The 13,430-nt window shown below is 44.8% G+C and overlaps 1 protein-coding gene across 1 annotated transcript in view; it reads right to left on the minus strand.

Annotated features, from left to right (window-relative positions):
* The window catches only part of PAWR (pro-apoptotic WT1 regulator), an 86,060-nt gene extending 73,842 nt beyond the window's left edge, over positions 1–12,218 (minus strand). The window contains exon 1 of the mRNA XM_075727557.1: positions 11,721–12,218. Within this exon, the coding sequence (XP_075583672.1) occupies positions 11,721–12,218 (498 nt within the window). The remainder of the gene's footprint in view (positions 1–11,720) is intronic.
* Between the last annotated feature and the right edge of the window lie 1,212 nt (positions 12,219–13,430).

Consider the following 13,430-nt stretch of genomic DNA (forward strand, 5'->3'; position numbering starts at 1 on the left):
CAGTAGATTGATGGGTATAAGTAACAGACTGTCAAACAAGAGCAAAAGAACAGACCAGAGAGCCCAGCAAATGAAACAGAATTAAATTAGAAAATGCCTCTTAATCATTATGACAGCCTTGCTCTAGAATAACTAGTGAATAAGGATCATGACATGAGGCTAACAGATACCACGTTTGGTTTTGGGGGGAAAGAGGAGGAAATAATAGTCATAAAAAGGTGCCTCATCATATATAAGGGTTCTTAGAAATGTGGACCTCATTGCCTAATGATTTTTTTGCATGCTAACAGTTTACACAGGTTCAAGGGGAGACTGAAGGAGTACTTGGCAGACAGGAATTAAAATTAATTATCTATTTAGTAACCTTCATCTGGTGCTGGAAGTCTTCAAGATGAAAACTGCCCAGCGGCTAGAAAACTAATTCACAGGAAATACCTGACAATATTTCTACATTCTTTTTCCTTACTATGTATCTGTTTATCATAGAATCATTTAGGTTGGAAAAGACCTTTAAGATCATCCAGTCCAACCATTAACCTAACACTACCAAGTCCACCACTAAACCAATTAAGGGTAGAGTAGCAATTTCATGTTTCCTGGCTTGGTGGCTGGATTATTGTTTAATGGAAGTAAAAACTAGGAATCATTAAGGTTGGAAAGGATCTCTAAGATCATCGTCCAACCATCAACCCAACACACCACCATGCCCACTAAACCATGTCCCAAAGTACCACGTCTACCCGTTTTTTGAACACGTCCAGGGATGGCGACTCCACCACCTCTCTGGGCACTCTGTTCCAATGCTTGACTATCCTTTCCATGAAGAAATTCCTAATACCCAGTCTAAACCTCCCCTGGCACAACTTGAGCTCATTTCCTCTCGTCCTATCTTTTGTTACTTGGGAGAAGAGACCAACACCCACCTGGCTACAACCTCCTTTCAGGTAGTTGTAGAGAGCGATAAGGTCTCCCCTCAGCCTCCTCTTCTCCAGGCTAAACAACCCCAGTTCCCTCAGCCGCTCCTCATAAGACTTGTGCTCCAGGCCCTTCACCAGCTTCGCTGCCCTTCTCTGGACAACGTATGGCCATTGTAGGAGCAGGACACTGAGCTAGGTGGCTCCTTAGTCATGCCCACTATAATCAGTCTTATTTTCTTACAGTGTACAGAAATTCTGTAATTCAGCTAGAGCTTTACAAAGCAATTAAATGCACCTTACGTGCATACAGTGGAAAGAGATTGGTCCAGATGACTGCAGGTTTCAGTTAAAATCCCATGTTCCTACAAACCCTAAACTGCATATTACATGGAAAATAATTCTTAAAATACGCACCAGTAACTACAGCAGACAAGTAAGACATGCACAGGTTCCTATGACTCATAAAAAGAATTAGCAAGGTCAGAAGGTGCTGAGAGGAAGAAGGGTGAAAGAGAGGAAATCCCAATTGCTGCTTGCTTGGCTTCTGCCTACCACTCTGGTCTCCAGTCAGTGATGCACTTGGCTTAGACACTACATATATATGTACAAACAGCAATTACTCCACAACACTTTTTCCACATCTGAGTGCTGTATACATTCTGCTCAGCTATCCTGCCTCTGTGCCTCAAATCTCATTACAGCACCTCCTATTTCTGCCGAGTAAAGCATGCCTAGGTTGTTGCTCTGCCAAAAAAAAAAAAAAAAAAATATTCCGGTTTTCCCTGGCAGCCACCAAGTATAGAGCTAGGTTATTTGCAGCAGTGCATGGCAGGAGGCAGCAGACATAAATTTAGAGGGAGGTTCTGACCAAAAAAAGGGAAAACACTTTCATTGTAAGGACAGTCAAGCACTGGAAGGGTTGCCCAAAGAGGCTGTGCTGTCTTCATCCTTGGAGGTGTTCAAGACTTGACTGGATAAAGCCCTGAGCAACTAAGTTGGATTAAAGAACTCCTTAAGTTCCTTCCAACCTTAATTACACTTAGATTCAATGTCTACACACAGAAAGCACTCGGTCCCAGACCATGCTGCTCCAAGTCTCTCACCTACTAAAAAGTCTCTGACTTAGAGAGTTCAAAACATTAGTTACCAACACAGGCTTCAGATCAAGAAAATTAATGCTATCTCATTGTTGATGAAGTATTGCATAACACACTGTGCAAAGCCTGTGCTTAGCACATACTTTTTTTTCATATTTTTGTGTGAAGGTGGGTGAGAGTTGAGTGTTAAGATAGGTAAAATTTGCAGTTGACACAGTGTTATTTTGTTTCTCTGGGGTTTTTTTGTTTGTTTGGTATGCTTTGTTTCATTTTTTAGGCTTACCTTCACCCAGGATGATGTTCTCGTATTTGGCACAAAACCTGGCTACATTTAAGATGACATATGATTATGACATGGTAAGACTATATGACAGAGTTGCATATGACATTTGCAGGCCTGGAGTAAGAGGCCTAAATGTTCCATCCAGTCCTTCCTAGCAACATACAAGCAGATCAAATACAGTAAAATCCTGAAATAAAACATCAGGGTTGTGGTTTTTATTTTAATTTCCCATGACCTTCTGAAGCACGGGAAATAGTCATCCACCTACGGTCTTCCAATTGGAAAGTCTTTAAATACACAACTCCAACTTAAAAAAAGAAAAAAAAAAAAAAAAGAAAAAGTAGCAGAGAAAAACAAACATGAGTTTGCATATATGTAATGAATGCAAACCAGACAGTTTTAAGAAATCAGTACAAACTTGTGTGGAACTGAACACTCAACAGTGACCCATTCCAGAAGTCCTCTGTATACTTCGAGCTACAGGAGGACTTTGAAATTAACTATGCTCCAGAGATGCCAAGAAGCCTGAGAAGTCTGTGCCAATAAATATTTTGCATATCAATGCATATTATCGTATTTAATTTAGAGTTGGGGTGGGATTTGTTTTAACCTTTCCTTGTGAAAAACGAATCTATTTCCCACCAGCTCCTACTGGGATATACAGAAACTACATTTCTGACACAGAAAATTTATATTAAGTGGCACAGAAAGATCTGATCAAACTCGGTTACCATCAGAGATGCATGAATATTCAAGTTGCTTAAAGCAAAACTGAAATATAATCAAGAGTTGGATGGATTTTAGGGGGAAGGTTTTTTTCATTCTCTTGCATAGGAGGTGGAAGGTTACTTGTTTTGGGAGGTTTTGTGGTTTGGTGGTTTTTTTTTTTTTTTTTTTTTTTTTAGCTTTGTTCTTTTGAAAGTAACACATCTGGGATATAGTACATTCAAAGCCCGAACAGGCTGCTGGAAAGTTATAATGCAAGTCTGGAGAAATTATAAAACAATTCACAAGGCTTTTCGTGGTTTATGAATGACTGTGGAAATTAATCCATTCATGTTTTTCACTCTCCTGTATCCTCAGAGAAAGTTACATCTGTGGAACTCAGTGGAGAAGGGTTGTATTTTTTTACTTTTTTCCCAGTTTTTTTGATTAATAATGATTTATGAAAGTAGTTCTCACAAATAAAAAAACCCATTGTTATAGAGACATACACACCCCCAGTCTAGACAGAAATCTCTCACTCTTTTTATTAAGAATTCCCTCCTCTCCTTTTTTTGACGGAGTATTCTTCAGCCTACTGAACCTACAGTAGAAAAATTAAAAACATTAATTATAGACTAATTTACTTTTAGCTTTGGAAATTAAGAACTAGAATCAGCACAGTTTCACCAGAAATAGTCAAACCGAAGTCAAAATGGGGAAGTCTAAAATGCACACCGTCTCTGATTTCTTCCTTCTAGTACAGAAACAAACACAAAAGTCTAATTTTATCTTAAAATATATTTTGTATTTCATCATTTAGTCCAATCATCTCCTTCCCAACATGTTCAATAAATGAGTCTCTCGGTAATTAGTTCTGAATATTCAGGTTTGGGATGAATCGGGATCCACGAAGTCATGAAGGCATTTTGAAGACATGACAATCCCAAACATTGAGGTTTTAGAAGCAGCAGCTTTGGAGTGCTTCTCTGTTTATCCTTTCATTTTTTTCAACTTTCAGAGTTTACTCATGAAGTTATTATTTCCTCCACAGCTAAGAATATTAGAGCTTACTTTTGAAAACACTATTACAAATACCCAAGATTGCTATTTAATCCCATTACCTCCAGAAGACAGTTCTAAGTGCTACAAGAGATGAGATCGCAAAGGTGGATTCAGCTGAAGAATGAAGCCAAAGTAGCAACTCATTATTCATCATTCAGGGTAGTTGCATTAAAACATTATAGTTTTAGGGCATTATAATATTGTTTAAATGTTAAATACTTAAATATCAAAATACCACAAGTTTTCCACAGAAAATCTATTGTTGTATCACTCTTCCAAAGTGTTAATAGCTTCATCTACCTGAGACAACACAACAGAGCAACAAGATGGACTGACCTCTTGCCATCTTTCAAACTAGTTACTCTTTTGTCCTGCTGCCTTGGAAAAAGCAAGAACTTTCCAGCACTTCCACTACCAAAAAGAAACTAGAAAACCCTAAACAATTTCCCTCGCATAGACAATTTTAACAATGCAGCTGTATTAGTGTACACAGCTCTCATATTAGGGTTTTCTGCACCAGCAGTTCCAGGAACTTTGAAAGTTTCCTTCAAGGGTGAATAAGGGCCTTTGACTTGATCTCCCTGTAGCATGCTTAAAGCCGAACTGGTTAAATATGGCCCACAAAAGTGTACTATTAAGTGGTGGAATGCTGGCTGCATCTTCAGGCTCAAAAGGTTGAAATCAGTATTATAAACTTCAACTGGCAGCCAGTTAAGTGGCATCCCTCAGGGACTGATATTAGTGCTAATAATACACAACACATTTATTAACAACCTGAACAATGGGATGGAAGGTACCTGAAGCAAGTTTGTGGCTGACACCAAACTGGTAGGGTAGGGACTGGCTGAGAGGCTGGAAGGCAGAGCTGCTATTTATACCAGCCTCAACAGGCTAAATATATTCAAAACTTTACTAAGAAAGACCCTAAGCAATCTGATCAAAACTGGCCCCATTTTGAGCTGGAGATTGGACCAGATGACTTTTTCAGAGACACCTTCCAGTCTGTATTACTGTTATGATTCTTTACCTATTACAGCATAATGTATTATACACCAATGCTGAAAAATCTTTAGTACCTAGCTTTAAACATGTGATCAGACCCAGGGCAGGCTGTCCATATCTGTCTCCTGTGATGAAGTTTCAGCTACAGTATAACCTCGCAATATTATTATTCATATTTAATAAGAGTTTAAATCTCTGGAAAATAACTTGAATTTGTTACTTTCACAGTTATGTGTCTGAGCCACTACTTTTAAATAGCCAAAGCAGCAGAAGTTTCTTTTTGATTTGTAGAAAACCATCAACCAATCATTTAAGTGAAACATTTCCAATTTAAGGATTAGATTAAGGTATTTTTATAAAATAACAATAATTAAATATTCTCAGAGCAATTACTTGTTACAGTGAAGCTAGATACAACTTTTGAAAAAACTGTCAGATAAGTAATTTTTAGCAATACTCGGCAGTATGTTCACTTCAGTGCAATGATTGGTCATATCAACACTTCTCTCCCTGAGCTTTTCAATGAGACTGAAGTCACACGATTTCCACTGGAAAGCAAGACGCTTTATATATTTCAGTATAAAAAGTAGACAAATGTACAGTTGACAGGCTGTTGCCACTCTTTGCCCTACAATATTTTTTTCTAGATTATCTTGTCTTTTAAGTAGGCTTTAGGAACAAACAATGATGGGATCAACAGTACTTCAGTCTTCAGTGCTCAAGAAATAGCCTAGAAAGAGCACAAAGGAATATTTATCTTCAGTCAACCCACATCTACATTTATCTAAGGTTATTGGCTACATGACAGACTGGCAAGAAAAGGCAGTAACTGGCAAGGCTGAATATCAAGCAGCTTTCAGCCACGAATTACAACCTAAACTAAATACTTTTCTTACTTTCTGTAGAATTCAGTACTCCACAGAAGAGGGTATACTTCACTTACATTGCATTTATTTTCCACCTAGTAACTGTATCATTTCAGATGATTCACCCCCAAAACAGAAGAGTGAAAAAAACCAACCATACAATAATGTTTTCCAATTACACCTAACTATTAAAAGACCATTTTAAAAACCAAGCTTCCCAAAATTGCACTTAGAGATAAATGCAAAGTCAAAAGAAGTAGAGGGGAAATTAACGGCTTCTGATACTTTTCCATCAGTGTCCTTCCCATTCCAGCAGGAACAAGTACTAAACTAAAAAGAACTAAATACGCAACAGAATCGGTACTTTCTGGTTGAGTCCTGTGAATTCCAGCTGTAAATATTGGTCTACAATCTGTTTCTCTATGAAAACAGCCTTATTAAATTCAGCAAGAATAAAGTTACCTGTATCACCTCTTAGAGAGAAATTACACTACTTCCATGTATCTTTTCCACTGGAAAACTCTGCACTGCCTAGCCTTATTCCAGGACAAGTGCTACCGTAGGGCATAGAGACCCTAGGTTTGGAAGATGCACACACAGTGATTTAGAAGCCACTACAAGTGCTCTAGAATTGAAAATAAACTTAAAAATCTGGAAATTTATACAATTTATTTGACCAAATATCTCCCTTACCTAGCTAATTGTCAGGATATTAAAGCATACTGTTAAACATGGCGGGGGGGGAAGAACAGGCATATAAGTTTAGCATGTGCTAAAAAAAGATGAAAAGAAAAAAAAAGAATATGCCCTTGAACAGGTATTGCCCAGAGGCTTGGTCAAAAATCATAATTTACAAAGGCATCAACAGCAAAACAGACTGAATGTAAACAATCTCTAAGATCCTCTTATCGGAATGTGAGAATGTTTATATTGCTTCTTTCACCCTGTCACTTCTGAAGGAATAACCATAAATGGAACCATAATAAGACAAATGTGTTCACTAGACAAAGCAAACAGGAGGATGGCCTAACATATTATGAATGGTCATCCAGGTCAAATAAAGGTATTTCAGACTTACATCATAACACTAATACCTCTGCCTGGCTGGTAAGGGTATCAGTGGTCAGAAATGGCGGGGGGGGGGGGGGGGGGGGGGGGGGGGGGGGGGCCGGGGGGGATTCCAGTATTTTGAACAAACACATATTGAGCCTTCTTTTTCCCCCAACATATACAAGAAGCAAGTTGTTTTATGAGAAAATGCACAGAGATGTCAGACAATGCAAAGACACTACCTCATTAATATGAAGAAATGGCTAGAACTGCTCTTTCATTTAACTTAATCCTTCGGTAGTGAATCACTAAGATAACTGCTGAAGGCAAACTTCTGGTCACAAGAGTCCAACCACTAGTACACGATTCCACTCCTCTCTCTAGTTTCCAGCCATTCAGAGAAGGATTTCAATTCCTTTACAACGTACCCGGTAATTGCTATGCTCAACACATTTGGCATTTAAAGTTTCCCCAAGTTTTTCCAACTGGAACGCAGCAACTTTCTGTCAGTCTACACAACTCAGCACGCTGGACTACTCTAGTAGCAGGAACTCTTTCTTTCCCCACAGAGAGAGCTCACTGCTCTCTGCTTACTTACAACACTGTCGTTCGGTACGACACCTACCAAGCACCACATATGCAGTGCCTTCTAAAGAGGCAGGCAGACGCCAGCAGCGTTGTTTCAAGAAGTCATACCCTTATTGCTGTTAATAAGACAAGAACTGAACACAGACTGGCTAAACATCCTATGCAGATTCCATGTCTGAATCACTTCTACCCGTTACTCTATCTGTATCTCCAGTATTTCCCACAAACAGGTCAGGAGACTGTTGTGCCTTGAATCTGGAAGCTTCACATGCAAAATACAGAGATCAGAGTGCTTTACACCTTTTAAAATCATGCATCACCCTGTTATTAACAGAAGAACACTTCTGAATTTAGATGACTTCCACCTGGTTAGGTGAAAATGTAAACTTTGTCTATAAATCCCAGCTATCTAACTGTCCTTCCTAGATGGACCAAGGTTTTGACTATATATACACCTTTTTTAAAAAGGTAACCACAAAAATGGTTGTTATTCCCCTGGTTGTGGTTCAGAAAAAAAAAAAAAAACCACCAAAAAAAACTTACCCATACAGCTATGCCAGCAGAATCCTCCAGTGTAAACAGTTACAAAAGTAAAGCTGCACTTTCACCAGTGCAGCTTGTTTTGCTTGGAGCAGGACAGAAGAATTACTATAACAATACAAAACATAACTCTGATTCTATATGTGGGTCTTCACAAAGCACTGTCAGTGTAGCATAATGGGAACTCTATGTGTTTCTTGGATAGATACTAGCACAGCTATAAATGAGAAAAACATTACAAGTAAACCTAACACCTGTATCAAGTGTATACCTACAAACTGAAAACACTTTCTAACACAGCTAAAAATGGTTATAAAGCTTAATATTTAAAAAAAGCAAACTTATGTAGTAAGGATAATTACATACAATTTAGTTACCTTTCACAACCTGAAGAGCTGTTAGGAGGCAACAAACCCCAAATCCCACAGCACTTAATATTTACAGTAAAACCAACTTTCAAGATTCAACAAGCTATCAAGTAACAACTTTACAACCACTGAAAAGGAAAAAAGCTGCAAGTATTTCAGAAGCCATTTTCAAAAGCCACCATTACTTAGAGAAGCACTAGCGCTGAGAAGATAAAAACCAGCCTTTACTTCTGTCACAATAGCCTCTAAATACCAAATGTCACCACTACTCCCAACCTGTCACCATCTGTTTTCACAGCTTCCCCTATGGTTTCTGTCCTCCACTGACTTCAATACAATATACATTTAAGACACAGAACTGTTTTAGACCTAGCTCTACTACCTTCCTATTGAACAGAAAAGAAATTAATAATTAATGAATAACGATCCGCTAACATTTTTCATGCCTATTTCAAGATAACTGAGACAACACAAACTTACTTTCCTTTTTCCACCACCTTTCCTATCATTAAATTCTCCAGCTGCATCGCAAATGAAATTAGATCCTACTTCTTTGGGGTAAAAACTGGCTTTGTATTCCATTTGGGGCAGAGAAGCTTCTAGGCACTATGTATCTTCTGTGAGTGCATTTTGCCCACAGTTACCCATTTTAATTTCAGAGTATCAGAATCTCCTCTTATCATCCTTCTCCACCACACTGGCATGCTGATCATAAAAGGGAGATGTTTAGCATAAAATGGCTACTCCGTTCTATTTTCTTGAATAATAAGACAATTAAACACCCAGTAAAGCTCTAAAAGAGCATCTCTTGAAAAGTAATTTTAAAACATACACTATGCAGAGCGACAAGTGCCAAGTGGTTAAGTTTGGTGCGTACCACTACCAAGTCACTATATATAGCACGATAAGGCAACAGCTAAATAGCTTTAGCTAGCATCTAATGAGAAAGACAGCAAGAAACTGGAGTGATGTAGATTATTCCAAGTAGTCATCATCTACATCGCAGCCTTCTTTTGCCCGAGAACTTCAACTGACCATGTTGAATCAGTCCTTTAAAATATTTTCTCATGAATAGATATATGAAAAACAGCACAAGTAAATTCTCTGCAAAACATTCATTGGTAAGTAGTTACTCACATTTGACCGTGGAGACAGTTTTTGAAGCTGTCCACCATCAGGAATGATCTAGTGTTCCCTAGTTAAATAGTTCTTCAGAATGCATGTGGTAATGATTAAAAACATTTAAGAAATACGCAATACTGAAAAAAAGATAGCTTTGCGTAAGTATATGCCAGTCAAAAATGCAACACAACTACTAACAAGTTTCCCCAATACTACCTTGCACAACAGGTATCTACGTTTATTAAAATTTGACCCTGAAAATGTGATGGAATGCTTAATCACTAGTTACAGAAGTAATTAGTATAAAGATACAAGAAGTTTCCAAGAAGTGCCAACACATGGTGACAGGCAGAAAAGTTATTAGGCCCTCAGAAATACAGGAACAGGTGAGAACTTGCTTCTCAATGCCTAAATATGTTAACCTTAATAAATAAACCACCCTTAACAGTGCAGCAGAAACTACAGTAGCAAATTCACACGTAAGATTCTAATGGCTGCTGAGCAAGGAATGTGTTTTCCTGGAAAGCAAAGCGTATTTTGAGCAATACTTAAACAAAACAAACAAACAAAAACCCCAACCACCACCAAACCCACTGAACTAGCAAACCCCAAACCACACCACCCAAAAACTACCAAAGGAATGCTAGTTCAGAAAACTAGTTCAAAGAACTAGGACACTAGTCTCACAGAGCAAAAAGAAACCCACCATCCAAGCAAACAAAGACGATGACTGGGGATGGGGTACACACAAGAGGCCCCTAAAATACAATGTTGTACAATGCTTGCTGCAATATGCAAAGCCATTATTAACTGGGCTAGGACTAGTTTACTTACGGAAGTAAAGATACAGCATTTTAAGAGCTCCTACAGAAGCACAGGGGGCAGGTATTTAGGGGGCTTTGTACAAAACAAACAAAGCACAGACTAGGAAGCTTGCATGCTCTGAAGCCAGAGAATTAAAGAACTCGCTCGCATTCCTCGCTTTCCAAAGCAAGAACACTGAAGACCTGTGCCAAAACACTTCACCTCAAACTAAAGACTATGCAAGTAATTTTTCCTCAAAAAACACAATTATAAAGACTTCTGGTGTTCCTAAAACTCATTCCTCACCTTCCAATACATTCTCGCATGCAAAGTGTCTGCTGTGAAAGTGCCTAGGATGTCACAAAAGAAAAGGATTAGTGACTTCAGGTATGGAGAACATGATTTCATCTTCTCCTGCTGCTTTAGAAGCAAAGGTCTTCCTAGTGTTATTTTAATAATCTATAATGTTAACCAAAAGAAGAACGACAAGGTTTTTTTCTACAGTGATGGTGGTCATCATTAGTGCAAAACTGTAGACTAAAATCCAGCTTTGTTTGAAGTTTCCTGCGGCCTTTCTTATTAACTGCAAAAAAACCCTAAGAACTTAGTTATCATTCTTCTGAATTCCTCCAGGAGTATTATAAAGCAATGCCAGATTTTTATACTAGTAGCAAACCACAGAGGACAATGGTGTTGGCTGATAAAAATATCTTCCTCTGCCTTCAAAAAAATGCTCTTTAAACCACTACATTTTTTCCAGTGCAGGAAATTCTTTTGGGTTCCAAACCGAATAATATTTACACCTGAAGATCTATTCAGAGCTGATAAATGAGTTTTCTTTCATTACTATTGTTTTGACCATAGTTTAACAGGCACGTGTCTCGGTCTGATCTTCCAAAAGCCCCAGAACCCGCCCTCTGCCAACAAGAAGTCATTTAAAAATAAATAAATAAATAAATGAAGCCACAGGTCGTGACAGGTCTAATTTATTTAGAATAAACGGCACCTCGTCTGCCGGGATGCCGCGCTGCAGCGACCGCAGCGCATCCCCCCGACCCTGCACACGCAGGCCTTCGCGCCTCTCCCCGCGGCGCGGGCGGACAGCTTCGCCGCCGCAGCGAGCCCACGCCCGAAGCCCAGGCACGGGCGAGGAGCGCTCAGGAGAACAGCTCCGGTGCGGACGGCTGCCGGCCCCCCGGGCTGAGCCCCCCCACGCCCCCGGGCTGAGCCCCCCGCCCGCCCCAGGCGCTCCCCGGCGCCCCCGGCGGCGGCTCAGGCGCGCCGGCGGCCGCCCCCCCACCCCGCCCCGGGCTCACCTCGGCGGCCGGGATGCTCACCACACCTGTCGACCTCCTCTTCTCCCGCAGCTTCCTCTTCTCGATCTGCCCCTTCCCCTTCCTGGCGCTGGGGCCCGAGCTCTTCCCCTTGGCGGCCGGCTTCTCCTCGCCCTCGGGCGAGCCCGCCGCGGCGGCGGGAGGGGGCTTGGCGGCGGGCTCGGCCCCCCGGCCCCCGGCGAGGGCCGGCGGCGGCGGCTCCTTGGCGGGGGCGGCGCGGCCCAGGGCGGCGCTGGAGAGGCCGAGGCAGTTGAGGGCCCCGCCGGCGGGGGGCGCCGCGCGGTCGGGCGGGCCGGCGGGGGGCAGGTTGTTGTTCAGCTCGGCGGGGGAGGCGCCCGCCGCCAGCCGGGCCTCGCCGCCGGCGGCTGCCCCCGGGGCCGGCGGCGCCTGCTTCGCCCGCATCTTCTCCCGCTTGGCTTTCCACTCCTCCAGAAAGTCCGTGGTGCTGCCCCCGGCGCTGCGGTAGCCGCCGGTCGCCATGTTCCCGGCGGGCTGGACGCCGAGAGCGCCCCAGCAGCACCTCTGCCGCCGCCCGCCCCGAGGCGGCTCTGCCGCCGCCCGGAGAGGAGAGGTCCCGGCGGGGCGGGCGGGAGGGACGGGGGCGGGGAGAGAGACTCGGAGAAGCGCAAACACCCTGGAGAGAAACAAAAGGGGGGACGTGAGCCGCCCCGCAGCGCTGCCCGTTCCCCGTCCCGCCAGCTCCCCAGGAAGCCCCCCGGCCCCCGGGGACGGGGCTCCGTCGGCGCCCGCCCTCGCACGCCGGGCTCCCGCGGCTCGCACCGCGCCGCCCGGCCCCCCGCGCCCGCGGGGGCTCCCCTCGCCCCTCGGCGCGGGGCCGCCCGCCTCCCCCGCCAGCCGACGCCCGCCCGCCGCGAAGCGCCGTCCCTCGCCCCCGGGGCCGCAGCCGGTGCCGCAGCCGGTGCCATCCCCCCGACGCCCGCTTGCCTGCCGGGGGACCGCGTTCCCGCCCGGGGCGGGGCGGGGGCGGCCGGCGCTCACCTCCCGCACGGCGGGGCCGCGGCTCGGGCGCTCGCCAGCGCCGGCGGCACCAGGTGAGCGGCACCGCCTCCCGCCGTCCCGGAAGGAGCGGCGCGGCCCCGAGGCTTCCCGAGCTCCCCCTCCCTCCCTCCCCTTTCCCCATCGCGGCGCGGACAGAGCCGAAGCCAGGGCGGAAACTGCCGAGATGGCCTCAACAATGGGGCGAGGGCGGGGAAGGCCCCGCCCGGCCCGGTGCGCTCCGCTCCGCGCCGCGACCTGACCGCGCCGGCCCGCCGCGGGCTCCCGCCGCCGCCCCGCCACCTGCCCCGGCGCCGGAGGGGACACGGACCCGGCGCACTCGCCCACCGGCACCGCGGGCGGGAGGGGGCGAGGGGCGCCGCGGCCGCCTGAGGAGCGGAGCGGAGCGGGACGACGCCAACCGCCCGCCCGCCTCAGGCCGCGCTCCCGCTCCACCGGCCGCTTTAACGGGCGGCGGGCGGGGGCTGCCGGAGCCCGGCCAGGAGGGGCCGGAGGAGGCGGGCCGGTGTCACCCCCGCCGCGGGCTCTGCCAAGCCCGCCCCGCACCTGCTGGGAAGCCGCCGGTGAGGGGGGCTGAGGAGCCCGCCGGCACGCCCGGCGTGGGGCCCGCTAACCGCGGGGCAGGTGCCCGGGGGCCGTGCGGCACCGGCGGTCACCGGCGACGAGGCAGGGAAG

Source organism: Pelecanus crispus, chromosome 1 (assembly GCF_030463565.1).
Source record: "Pelecanus crispus isolate bPelCri1 chromosome 1, bPelCri1.pri, whole genome shotgun sequence".
NCBI classification, from domain to species: domain Eukaryota; kingdom Metazoa; phylum Chordata; class Aves; order Pelecaniformes; family Pelecanidae; genus Pelecanus; species Pelecanus crispus.